The sequence below is a fragment of the Equus asinus genome, chromosome 1 (assembly GCF_041296235.1).
Source record: "Equus asinus isolate D_3611 breed Donkey chromosome 1, EquAss-T2T_v2, whole genome shotgun sequence".
Taxonomy (NCBI): domain Eukaryota; kingdom Metazoa; phylum Chordata; class Mammalia; order Perissodactyla; family Equidae; genus Equus; species Equus asinus.
Genome location: NC_091790.1, coordinates 25275699 through 25289468, shown reverse-complemented (window position 1 = coordinate 25289468; position 13770 = coordinate 25275699). Strand labels below are relative to the sequence as shown.

General features: G+C 41.3%; 1 protein-coding gene across 5 annotated transcripts in view; it reads right to left on the bottom strand.

Annotated features, from left to right (window-relative positions):
- Nucleotides 1–13770, bottom strand: part of LOC106842057 (uncharacterized) — a 97705-nt gene that overhangs the window by 37142 nt on the left and 46793 nt on the right. For all 5 annotated transcript variants that reach the window (XR_011506151.1, XR_011506111.1, XR_011506161.1 and 2 more), the window contains exons 5-6: nucleotides 13230–13312; nucleotides 245–319 (exon numbers count right to left, since the gene is read on the bottom strand). Coding sequence is in view for 2 of the 5 variants with exons in the window: in XM_014858379.3 (XP_014713865.2) it covers nucleotides 245–319; nucleotides 13230–13312 (158 nt within the window). In the remaining 3 variants the exon portion in view is untranslated. The remainder of the gene's footprint in view (nucleotides 1–244; nucleotides 320–13229; nucleotides 13313–13770) is intronic.

Sequence of the window (13770 nt, the reverse complement as noted above, 5' to 3'; positions counted from 1 at the left end):
CATCCTCACATATGGAACAATATCCCCACTAATAGGAAAGACGGCAATAATAAGCAGTTTCAAGAAAAGCATTTCATATATACAATCTTGTAACACACACACACACACACAAACTTAGAGATTCTACAATTAATGTCTTGGGAAGGAAGACCATTCTTCACCCGACTCAGTCCTGGTTTCATTATCAAGTTGATAAATAACCTTAAGATTTCAAGGTCACATTGGAGATTCTTATGTCACTCACCCTGGGAGCGGGCTGCTGAGATCCTCCGTGTGTTTGAGGCAGACAGGCTATTGATTCTGGGGAAGATACCTGGGTCTGTAAAAAAACAGCATTAAATGCTCAGTTCCGAATGCTTCTCTTCCCAATGAAGAGACGCTTCATTGCACAAAAGCATTTCTCAAAAATAAAACACCTCTTATTTGGAGATATTATGGTGCATTTCGATAGTTGTGGAATTAAAAACAAATTCCTACATATATATTTGGTAATTGATATAACCTTTCCCCATTTGGATAAATGTAGTCTTTATATTTGTCCAGGTTGTCATCATATAACAAATGCTCACATATAATGAGATGCCCCAAATGTACTGTGATTTTATATCATTTTTAGAGGAAAATTATCTTTGGTTCTTGAAAATTTCCTTTTATGTGAATATCAGTGATTGCCAATATTTATAAAACACAGCACTAAGTATCCCAAAGCCATATTATTTATTGCTTCTCGGAATATCTAGATATGCTTTCAGAACAGCTTTCTGGTCAAAATAAGGATGGACAGACAGGCTGTCAAGAAAGATAACTCCTAATTAGGAAGGTTGAACTACTATTTTTTGAGATTTCAGATTCATTAAAACTGGTTAAGTCAAATGAGTCTATATTTAATATAATGATAATTGTTTTGTCTTTTCATTTCTGAAGTTTGAAAGTTTTATTATTCCCTCTATATGAATAACAAATATTGTTTCCATTGACCTTTAAGGAGAACGAGGAATTTAACATTAACTATCTACTAAAAAGGAGTGTGTGACGTAACTGTGTGAATTGACAAAAACCACGCTAAACTCTAAAGGCTTCAAAATTGTGAAAATTGTGAAAGATAAATAAAAATGAAAATTTAAAAGAAGTAAAAAGTAAAGAATGGCTAGACAATAGTCTTCTAAAGGAATCTTCTCACATGCTTCTGATATATCCTCGATGCTTTAGAAACATGAAGAATTTCTTATTATTCTTATTCTAGACTCGGTAGTACCATGACTTGTTTTATCTTCCATTCTTACTGAAAACATTAGCAGACATCTTTCCTATAGTGTAAGAATTAAGGGATCCCTCCAAATTTAGGGTCCTATTGTTGAATGAAGTGCCATGAACCAAGCTTCTAGAATTAGAACCTGATGTTTGTGATCTATTATACTCTGTAAACGGACTAAACTCATGTTCGTAGCAGCTAATTTGTCACAACCCCAAAACAAAAGCAATTAAAGGAAAGGCTTCAGCACTGGAGATGCATCCAGGAGCTAAAAATATTTTATTGCTATATTATTCTAATCTTAAAACTGGACCATTTTTGTTTACCGACGAGAAAACAGGGAAGAAAAAGAAAAGACTCACTTAACAGGAATTCATAAGTTCACAAAATACCAGAGATGATGATGATCATCACTCTAAGGTTAACACTAGTTTAAGAGGAATGGAGAAACTTCTCTGATAAGTGCTGTGACTGAACAAGCCCAACCTGAGCACCACAGAGTAGTGTCTTCAGCCACCATGGGCCCACCACGTTGTTGCCTGTGTTCAACATGGCTGATTGTACACGCACGACGTCCATTGTCTTGTTGGACTGACTGAGACTAGGCTCTGGGGCACCATATTAGGCCATATGAGCCACTGTCTGTCACACCGGGCTCTCAGCAGTGTCACACCTTTACTTCAAGTGCCAAAACCTCAAACTCAGACAGAGTCAGGAGAGTACTTCCTGTCTCGTATACAGCACAACCGCTAACAGTCATGAAGCATCGTCTTAGACAGTATCCTGCAAGCATGCTTATGAAATGCAATCTGGTAATTGGATAACAGCATATGTATGTGTTTACCTAAATGTGCACATACACATTTTTTCTCATTCAACAATGTTTGTTGAGCTCTTCCTAAGCCCCCAGAACTGCTCTGGGCATCGAGGACCACAGCAAACAAATGGATAGAAACGCCTGTCAAAAGGAACTTGCATTCAACTGAAGGAAGACAGACAGACAGACAATAAACAGATAAAGAAATCAGCCCTGTAGGCTATAGCAAGTAACGACATTGGCTTTTACAGCACATGAAGCCATCTGAGGGTTTTGGTGGGAGTTCACAGGAGCAAGCTCACATCTATGGGAGCTACTCTCTGAAGGCAGCCCGGCTCCGCCTCTTTGTGTGGACATGTGGCTGCTCCCAGCGAGTGGTGGGATGGATTTTCCCTCCCCTTGCACCTGGGCAGCCCTGTGACCTGCTTTGACTCACAGAATGTGACAACACTGAAATTCTGGGACTTCCAAACCCAGGTGTTAAAAGGACAGCCAATTTCCGCTTCCTCTTTTTTAGAAGACAGCCACCACCATTTAGGAAAGATGGGTACCCTGCCAGAGAGAGAGGGAGGAAGATGGAGAGAGAGAGAAACAGAGACGGACACAGAAACAGAGACAGAGACAAAAACAGAGAGCAAGAGAGAGAGGGAGGGAGAGAGAAACAGAGAAAGCAAGAGACACAGAGAGAGGGGGACATAGAAAGAGAGAGACAGAAAGAGAGGGATAGAGAAAGACAGAGACAGACAGACAGAGACAGGGAGAGAGAGTCTGAAGCCATCTTGGATGTACCAGAGTCAGCCAGCTCACAGCTAGCACAGTCACACGACTGAGCCTTGGGGAGACCAACAAAAGAATCCTGCCCCCACCGGAGCCCCAACCAACCCTTAGAAATCATACCACATTGTTGTTTGAAGCCACTAAGCTCCAGGGCACTTTGTTACCCAGCCATAGATAACTGAAACCCTGTTCAGGATCACTCCGGCTTTTGTGTTAAGACTAGACTATGTGGGAGTGTGTTGGAGCCAAGGGGCAGTGCAAGCAATGACTGACCAGAGGCAAGCCTGGCTGGGACCTGGGTAGTCATAAATTCGTAGATGGTGAGAAGAGGTCAGATTCTGGAAAGAGAGAGAGGTATTGCAATATGATTCCATTTATATAGAGTTCCAATATAGGCAGAACTCATCTACAGCTTCCTCCGGCTATATCCTGAAAGCAGGGCCAACACAATTGCTGACAGATCATACGCGAGGTGTGACAAAAAGACAAATCGAGGACAAAGTCAACCTCACCACTCGACAGCTCATTCTTCCTCAAAAGCATCAGCACAAACGTCCAAATTCTACATCGGCAGGTGCACACTCTTGGAGTTATGAGGCAAATTGCTCCCGACAGTGGCCGTGCAGGAGGTTCTTGCACTCAGAAGCTGAAGTGTGCCGATGCTGGAAGCGAGCAGAGCCGTCAGGAGTCACCTGTCACCTGAGAACCCACAGGTAATTAGGAATTCCTTACAACTCCACATACAGGTGCTGAGACCACGAGGCAGGCAGCAAGGAAAGCTCATTATCTGAGACTCTTCCAGAGTCAGCCAACAGTTTCGTGGAGATGAATGTAGATGGTGGTTTCTTTCTAAAAGCTGAACAATGGCCCAGGTCCTTTCTCATTCTCAAGAAGCAGGTTCTCTTTATTTGCTCACAGAGCGGACGCAGCACTGACGGGGAGAGGAGCCGTCAGGGAGAACCTGTGAGGACAGCGTCATCGGGAACTTTAACCTGTAGACAGTCGTCAAGCCCCAGTTCACTTCTCTCTGGATGTTGCTCCAGGGAGAATGGCCTTCGCTTGCTGGGGCAGCCAGATTTGCTGACGTCTGAGCGGCAGGAGTCAGAAGGAAGGAGAGTCTCACCCCGATGGCTCCTTGCTGCTGCTCAGACCCCTTCCTTGTGTCTCCTGATCAAGTTCTGGTTCCACGAGATGCTCCATTCCAGGGCATCCAGCTGGAGCTCTGCCCACCTCATTGAGGAAGCAGCTCCATCATCCCTTTGGTTTTCCCTGTGAGTCATTCATTCAGTCGATGAGTCTTTACTGAGCATCCACTGTGTGCCCGGCCACACTCTGGTTACTAGATATCCAAAAGGAGCTCTTCTTGATTAAGAGTTGGGAAAATTGAAGTTCAGATCTGGCTCTTTGAAGACTAGCAGTTGGTAAAATTATCTGGCATGCTGTGTCTTTCCAAGAGCCACCTTGATGGTCCCCAGAACCATTCACAAACTCCCTTTTTGTTTGTTTTTTTCTTTTTTTGAGGAAGATTAGCCCTGAGCTACCATCTGCCACCAATCCTCCTCTTTTTGCTGAGGAAGATTGGCCCTGAGCTAACATTTGTTCCCATCTTCCTCTATTTTTTTATATGTGGGATGCCTGCCACAGCATGGCTTGCTAAGGGGTGCATAAGTCCACACCTTGGATCCGAATCGGCGAACCCCGGGCCACTGAAGAAGAACGTGTGAACTTAACTACTGTACCACCGAGCTGGCCCCCACAAACTCCCTTTTAAGAAATCTCTTCTCTAATGTGGTTCATAAGACGATAAAAATGTTCTTTATTTTCCATTCCAATACTTTTCTCCTCTCCTTTCTTTTCTCCTCCTAACTCTCCTCTCCTCTCCTGCAATAGCATTCATTCAGAGCCTGACAAGTGCTGGTGCTGAATCTCATGCTATGTGGCGGATGAAAAGATGGGTCTCCCTTGACTGCACAGTGGAGCACACCTCCGGGAACAACACAAAGCCAGCTGGGTTCTAAAACCACCACGGACTCGCTCCGTGAGGTGCGCAGGTGCTCTGCAGACATCAGCGTTGTTATTATCAATAATGGGATTTAAGGCTAGAGTAAAAGGCCTACTGAGGATTCAGGTTGGGTGCAATTAATCTGATTTTGAAGTACATTGGAACGCCTCTGGGAACCAGTGTTGGTCACTGCCCTGTGCTCAGAGACCCTGCGTTCTAGGAAGTGTTGAATGGGTGATTCACACGAACGCTTGTTCACACCACCAAGATACGTCTCCTTTCTCATCTTCCCCACTTTGGGTTGGTAGGAGATGCTCCTCAGCAGGTTGGCTCCTGCAGCCCACAGGCTGAGATTCGGGGCAAAGGAAGTCAGGGTTAGCTTGACCACTGGGTAGAACAGCTTAATCGCAAATGAATTTCTCACAAACACGTGCCATTGGTCACCAGGTGCCTGGAGAGGGCAAATCCACTCCCACCAGTGAAGAGACAGCTCAGAGTCCAGACGGCCTGACTGCTGATTGGGGTGGAGGTGTTCTGCCATCGATATCTGCAGCAAGGGGAGGGGAGGGCACCGAGGAGAGGATGGGCATACCCCCAACCACTGCCAGGGCTGGTGTGCAAAACAGCAAAGAATCACTTTCAGAAAGAAGCCCTGGGGTTCATTACTCAAAGTCAGGCGGTCAATCATTAGCAGATCCAAAAGTGGAGCTCGAAGTTCCTAACAACAAATGGGACAGTTAGACACCGGAGCTGGGTTACTGCTGAGGACCCTGGCTCTCAAACTGAAGCCTGTATCAGAATCACCCAGGGCGGGGGTCGGCTTGTGGCAAACAGACCGCCGGCCCCCAGCCCAGAGTTTCTGATTCGGCAGGTCTGCAGTGGGCCTGGGAGTTTGCATTTCTAAGAAGTTCCCAGGGGTGCTGGACTGGTCCAGGCCACTCCTAACAAACCACTGATTTGGATGTATTGTTGTCTCATAACGGTGCAGAACCTATCCCAACACATTTAAGAAAGCTCCAGTCTGCTAACGCTCTCACACTTGTGCACAGAAGTTCTGTTAAATCGTTGCCTCGTCAAGAGAGTCTACTCACTCTAGTCGAGGGCTGGGTGTTAAGACACAAGTGCCAAGGAGCTGGTGAAAAGGGGCTAAATTTACACCAAAACGATCTCATCTTAGACCTTTGGAGTGGCTCCCGAACCATGGAAAGAATGACCGTTCCATCTGTGAAAGGCAAGATCTATGCACAGAATTATTTGGTAATATAGAAAAATCAGTAAGGTGATAATAAAATATTTAGGGATCAATCAATATATATATATTGATTCAATATAATTCAACCAGCAGCCCAAAGTTTCACTTTCAAGGGGGCCATTCCCACCACGGACAGACATTCATTCTTTTGTGGCCAATCAAATCCCACATTGTCTGATGAAAATGCCACTAAGGACTGCGGTGTGACTGAGTTTCTGGGAGGTGACATATGGCCACGGGCGTTTGAGTTGCTCACAATCCACGTGACCTGGTTTCATCACTTCAAGGGCGTTCTTTCCAGGATTTCTGAAGTTCAAGTAATTAAGTGGGTGAAAAGCTTATAGGTTAAATTTAACCCAGCATCTCATGCCAGCAGCCACAGTCACACATCCACTGGAATCGAGTCACTGATAGAAACCACAGTCTTGTGCAACATGGTTTTAGGAAGAAAATGTGAAACTATGCGGGGAAAAATTGTAAAACTGGACACACTGAAGTCCACAGATACATGCATGAATCTGCAACAGGCTGGCCACATTTCAGTCTTAATTTCTGTTTTTCTTTAATTTTCTCCATTGTCATTTCCCTAAAGCATGCCTTGTCTACACTTATTTGTCCTCTCTGTTGACAAATTGTTAGAGCAATCACCTTAAATTCATTTTGGATTTCAATTCAAGTGGCCCTTCTCCTTTTCATGTTAAAAAGGGTCTTGCCTCATTTCAGTTTTATTTTTTTCTCGCCTCTCCGTGAACAATCTCCTCCTTGGTCAGCTCTTCAGGAACAATATTGAGCCAAGGATGTGTTTGCCTTAATGCAGGCAAGCCAAACAGGAGCTCCAAGGCCGACAGAGTCCCCAGGCCCAGATGAAAGGCCAGGAGGCTTTCTCACAGCTTGGTGCGAGCTGCACCGACCCTCCTGGAGGTGGAAACCAGGTTCCAAATTCACCTGAAGCGTCCTTCTACAAAAAGGTTTCTACTGAAAATATTTCCATGGAGCAGAAAGCAATCATCAGGAAGGGACTTTCAGAACTGAGAGTCACTTTATGCCATTTTTTTTAAGTTGAAAATTTAGAAAGAAGCCATTTTATTATCAGTATGCACACAAACGTTGTGTTCTATGGTTTATAGGTTGTCTTGTTTTGATTAAAGACTTCATTTCTTTTAAAGCAGTTTAGGTTCACAACAAAATTGAGAGGAAGGTACAAAGATTTCCCATAGCCTCCCCGACAACATCACTCACCAGAGTGGTACATTTGTTACCAAGGAGGAATCTACATTGACAGAAGTCCACTGTTTACCCTACAGCTCATTCTTGTGCTGTGCATTCTATGGGTTTAGACAAATGTATAATGACATAGATCCAACATTATAGCATCATGCAGAATATTTTCACTGTCCTACAAACCCTCTCTGCTCCACCTATGGGTCCCTCCACCCCACCTCCTGCTCCAGCACCCACTGATCTTTTTATTGTCTCCATAGTTTTGCCTTTTCTAGAATGTCATACGGTTGGGATCATACAGTATGTAGCCTTTTCCAATTGGCTTCTTTCACTTAGCAATATGCATTTAAGGTCCTTCTATGTCTTATCATGGCTTTACAGCTCATTTCTTGTTAGTGCTGAATAATATTCCGTTGTCTGGATGGACCACAGTTTCGTTATCCATCCACCTACTGCAGGACCCCTTGTTTCTTCCAAGTTTTGGCAATTATGAATGAGGCTGCTATAAGCATCCACGTGCAGGTTTTTGTGTGGACGTAAGTTTTCAACTCCTTTGGGTAAATAACAAGCAGCTTGACTGCTGGATCATATTGTAAGAGGACTTGTAGTTTTATAAGAAACTGTCAAACTGTCTTCTAAAGTGGCTGCACCATTTTGCATTCTTGTACTTGTTGCTCCACATCCTCGCTAGCATTTGAAGCCAGTGTTCTGGATTTTGGCCATTCTAATAGGTGTTTAGTGGTATCTCATTGTTATTTTAATTTGCATTTCCTTGATGACATATGACGTGCAGCATCTTTTCCTATGCTTATTTGCCATCTATATATCTTCTGTTAAGGTCTTTGGCCCACTTTTTAATTGGGTTGTTTGTTTTCTTATTGTTGAGTTTTGTGAGCTCTTTGTATATTTTGGATACCAGTCCTTTATCAGATGTGTCTTTTGCAAATATTTTCTCCCCATCTTGTGGCTTGTGTTCTAATTCTCTTGACATTGTCTTTCACAGAACAGAAGTTTTTAATTTTATAAAGACCAGCTCGTCCATTATTTCTTTCACAGATTGTAGTTTTGGCTTTGTATCTAAAAAGCCATTGCCATACCCACAAGGTCATCTAGATTTTCTCTGATGTTATCTTCTGGGAGTTTTATAGTTTTGTATCTTACATTTAGATCTGTGATCCATTTTAAGTTAATCTTTGTGAAGGGTGTAAGGGTTATGCCTAGGGTCACTTTTTTGTGCATGGATTTCTAGTTATTCCAGCACCATTTGTTGAAAAGATTATCTTTGCTCCATTGTATTGTCTTTGCTCCTTTGTCAAAGGCCAGTTGACTATATTTATGGAGGTGTATTTCTGGGCTCTCTAATCTGTTCCATTCATCTGTTTGTCTATCCTTTCACCAATACCACACTGTCTGGATTACTGTAGCTTTACAAGAAGTCTTGAAGTTGGGTAGGGTCAGTCTTCCAACTTTGCTCTTCTCCTTCAAGATTGAGTGGCTATTCTGGGTATTTTATCTCTCCATATAAACTTTAGGATCAATTTGTTGATATTCACAAAATAACAAGATCTCATTGAATCTATGGATCAAGTTAGGAAGAACTGACTTCTTGACAAATATCAGATTAGATAAATATGAGTCTTCCTATTTATGAACATGGAATATCTCTCCATTAATTGAGTTCTTCTTTGATTTCCTTTATTAGAGCTTTGCAGTTTTCCTGATACAGACCTTGTACATATTTCGTTAGATTTACACCTGAGTATTCTATTTTGGGAGGTGCTAGTGTAAATCGTATTTTCTTTTTAGCTTCAAATTCCACATTTTCATTGTTGATATGTAAGGAAGCAATCAACTTTTATATATTAACCTTGTATCCTGCAACCTTGCTATAATTGCTGATTCATTCCAGGATCATTTTTGTCAATTCTTTCAAACTTTTTTCCATAGACAATCATGTCATCTGCAAACAAAGACAGTTTTATTTCTTCCTTCCCAACCAGTATACCTCTTATTTCCTCTTCTTGTCTAATTGCATTAGCAAAGACTTCCAGTACCATGTTGAAAAGACGTGGTGAGAGGGGACATCCTTGCCTTGTACCTGATCCTAGTGGGAAAGCTTCAAGTTTCTCACTATTAAGTATGATGTTAGCTGTAGGTTTTTGTAAACGGTCTCTATCAAATTGAGAAAGTTCTCCCCTATTCCAGCTTTACTGAGAGTTTTTTCATGAACCACTGCTGGCTTTTGTCAAATGCTTTTTCTGCATCCTGTGATATAAACATGTGATTTTTCTTTTCTAGTCTGTCGATGTGATGGATTACATAAACTGATTTTCGAATGTTGAATCATCCTTGCATACCTGGGGTAAATCCCACTTGGTCATGTTGTATAATTCTTTTTATAGTTTCTTGGATTTGATTTGCTAATATTTTGTTGAAGATTTTTGCATCTATGTTCATGAGAGATACTGGTTTGTAGTTTTCTTATAATGTACTTTATATCTTTACTAAGTAACATTGATATTGGAATTGGCAGACTAATGTTCGCTAGTCACAAGGAAGGGTTTCATCTCCACGCATTTGTTGTCCATATTGAGTAATTTCGTGTTCTACCCTATGCAGGTGGTGCGACAGTATGGCTAGGTTCACAGGCTGTGGAGACAGGCTGGGTTTGGACACGGGTTCATGTCGGGCTAATTGGTTACCTCAGGGCGAGTGAGTTATTGATTGTCCTAAGCTTCCATTTCCTTACTTGCAAAATGGGCTTGCTAAAAAATGGTAGGTATACCATTTCACAGGATTTGTGTGACGATTAATTGGGATTATCCATGCACAATGCTTGAAATATCATATTAAATAAATATGTAGTGTTATCATTTTAGTCATTTGCTTAGCCCGTGTCTTACTGCCTTAATATGCGATAAGAACTATTTTTCTTCTTATTACAATATTTTATGTACGACACTTTTTTTTATTTTTAGTTCATTCTCTGAAGACTCTTCCCATAGTGCTGTAAATATCACAGATGGTTGCCTGTAAAATAACACGTTTAAATTCGGCTGTGGTTTGTTTCTGTACAAAGTAATGTTAACATTCCCTAAAAAGCCATAACATGCAGAACTCTAATGGCAACATTACAGGTGAACAGGTGTTTACATTTGCACAGTGGTTTCCAGTTTATGAACCAGTGGGTCTACACAGGCAGTCTTCTGAGTAAAGGGTTTTCTGTAGAGTGTGTTTGTTTTCACATTGTGCATTTTTACTTTTCTGGTTGTTTCTTCTCTGTTTTTAGATGATTATACACCTTGAATTGGAAGGAACACCAGCATCCACCTAGATGAGCCTCCTTTTGAAAACTGAAATCCCTGGTTGGGGAATTGGATGGGAGGCAGGGGGAGGGGGTGGCGTCCAGTTTAGGCTTACACACTTCCAAGTTACCAAAGGTCAGCCTGGACCAAGGATACACCTTTAGTTACAAAAAAAAAAAACAAAAAAAAAACAAAAAACCCTCATATTGATCTAAAATTTACTTCTTTGTAGCTTCTTCGCATTGGTCTTAGTTCTGGTCTTGGAAGCAACTTAGGATAAATATGAAATACACATGAAATATGTTTATTAGAACATGAAATATATATATGAAATCTGCACAAGAACCCCAAGTGTCTGAGGCCACTTACACTCCCCTTCGACTTATCTTCCTAGACTCAGCTAAGCCTGTCTGAGTCTTTCCTGGGTAGAAGTTTCTAGAGCCTTACTATCCAGCCCACCTTTCATTTTAAAAAAGGACTACATTTTCCTCCGTGTCTTGAAACCTCCACAAACTCTTGTAAGTCGTCTACCAAAATCTTTCCCACTCTTGCTGGCGTAAATAGTCATATACACACGCATGTCCATATGGATAAAGCTGCTTTCAGTTCTTCTTTGAATACAGGGGGGAACCAGAAATCATTAACATCCAATACACTCTTAATTTCTTCCATTTCTGCGGAGACCATAAAGACTTACTTTCAGGTGGATGGTGATTCCTTTTTTCCCAAAAGCTCCACATTTCTAACATTATTTAAGAAAACCACCTTTCCTAGGTCAAGATGTTCCACTGATCTTGCTTGGAAAGTGTTAAATGGAACTTCTGAGTCCACAGTCATGGGACCATTTTGTCTTTTCTCCAAAGAATGCAGTCCATAGGTGAAGGTTTGCTGCAAATTAAACTTCCAGCCATCTCCAGCCCTCTGACAGAGTGGCCCCAAAAACTGCCCTGTCCAGCAGATTCAGAATGACATGCTCCTTGCACCAAGGTGTGAAGGCCCAGCCCTCCGGGCTCGTCTAGGAGGGCACAGCAAACGGTACTCTGGCCCAGACACCCCAGGGAGAAGAGAACAAACTGAAACAGCCCGCCTTCCTCCAAACAGTTTTGGTTACCTTATGTGCCCAGACAATTTTCTGGTGAAGAAAAAGTTCAGGACACAAGATAGCGCCCTGAGTCATTCAGAAAAAGAGTTTGATAAAACTATATACAACAAAATAAAACACACTTAAACAGCAAACATTCTTTGTCTTTATCTTTAAACGAATCTGTGCTGGGCACTTTCAGGTAAGTTTCCTCTCAAAACAAACTTACAAAACAGGCATTATCATCACCAGTTTCCCATAAACTCAGGGGGTTGAGTTTAACTCGCCTGCTCAAATCATCTGAAAAGTAACAAGATGAGGAGGCAGGCCCAGATTTTATTCCTCCAAGCCTAAGCTGGTTCCTCCATCACTGCTGCTATGTGCGAGTATGCAAAGAAAAATCCAACACTATGAACGGTGGCAAAAAAATTATCTTAATTTTGAAATCTAACTTGTAAAGTGCAGGTAATAAAAGACATTTCAGGGGCCGACCCCACAGCTGAGTGATAAAGTTCGCTCACTCTGCTTCGGCAGCCCAGGGTTTCACTGGTTTGGATCCTGAGTGTGGACCTAGCACCGCTCATCAAGCCACGCTGAGGCAGCACCCCACCCAGCAGAACTAGAAGGACCCACAATTAGAATATACAACTATGTACTGGGGAGCTTTGGGGAGAAGAAGATAAGAAAAGAAGATTGGCAACAGATGTTAGCTCAGGGCCAATCTAAAAAAAAAAGAGTATTCGCTTCTAAAAAATATATATATATTTCATAATATCTACATTCTATCCTAGATCGTTCCATAATAATCCACTGCCTTAGATCCTTCTGTCTTTAATTTCCAAATATGCAATGATGAAAATGTTTCCTTAGCTTTAGAACAAGAGTTAAAATGCCACTTGGGAAAGGAATGGAGATGTGCAGAACAGCAAAAGGAAGAAAGACGGACAGCACGTATCCTATCGGAAGAAATCCATTCCCACATCCAGTAGGAGTAGAGCCGGCCACTTACAGAGACCACACTAGCTAAAACTAGCTCAGAAGACCAGAAACACAAGGGGACAAGCCCTCTCCTTTCTAGAAAAGTAAATCCTTTCAGCCCTGCTTTCTGTAGGAAAAATTCTTAGTTCATTTTCAGTCTGATTTTATTTAATAAAGAACAAGAAGAACTTATTTTCTTTGTTTCCAAACTTGTGTTTCTATTTGTTGATTTCATTATTCTTCTTGAGTCATTTTAAGTCTATTTTTTTATCTCCCCAGACACACTATATTCTCTTTGGAGTCAGGGATCGTGAGTCCTGCTTTTATATCATCCAAATGAAACTACCTGCATGATGCATAACATTACTTTGCATACAACAAGAATTTTAAAATGCTTATTACACTAATCACTTGACTGAAATGAATATTTTAATTCTAAGTAATTAAGAAGCTTGGTACATACTCGCATGCAAAAAATATTCCCTAATGGGACTTAAAATATAGTGTTAGAAAACACATTTTTCATCAATATCAGAAACCTCACCTCTTTTCTCTGACCAACTTTGACCGACAGCCTGGTTTTTCTTGCCCTTGGAGCAGCCACAGACCGGAGTTTAGAAGCAGACACTGGGAAGAGATGTTTTAGAGTTAGCAAGGACCAACTTGCTCATGTAGTAATAGAATGTAGCATTTGATATTACAAATTTTCATTACTCTATAAATAGAAAAGAATATGAATTCACATTGAGAGATATTACTTAATATTTAAGATCAAGCTTAACATTTGAACAGTAAATTCTTCCTTTTGGCACAAAACTGGAACTTTACAGTCCCTTCCACTACGCAAGATTTATTCTGATATTTCAGTATTTAATAATATGGTTTGTATACTTAAATGCTAGTAGATTTGTTATTTATCGTTGTATAAAAGTCAAAAATTATACCAGCATAGTTTAATTCTTAAAAGTCTGAGAAAAACTAAAGTTATTTTGGTAGAGACAAAAAATACATTTTATACACACCATTTAAATATTCCAAAATTACAGTAAAGACTCTTGTAGACACCCATTTGGATCCCAGTCTTG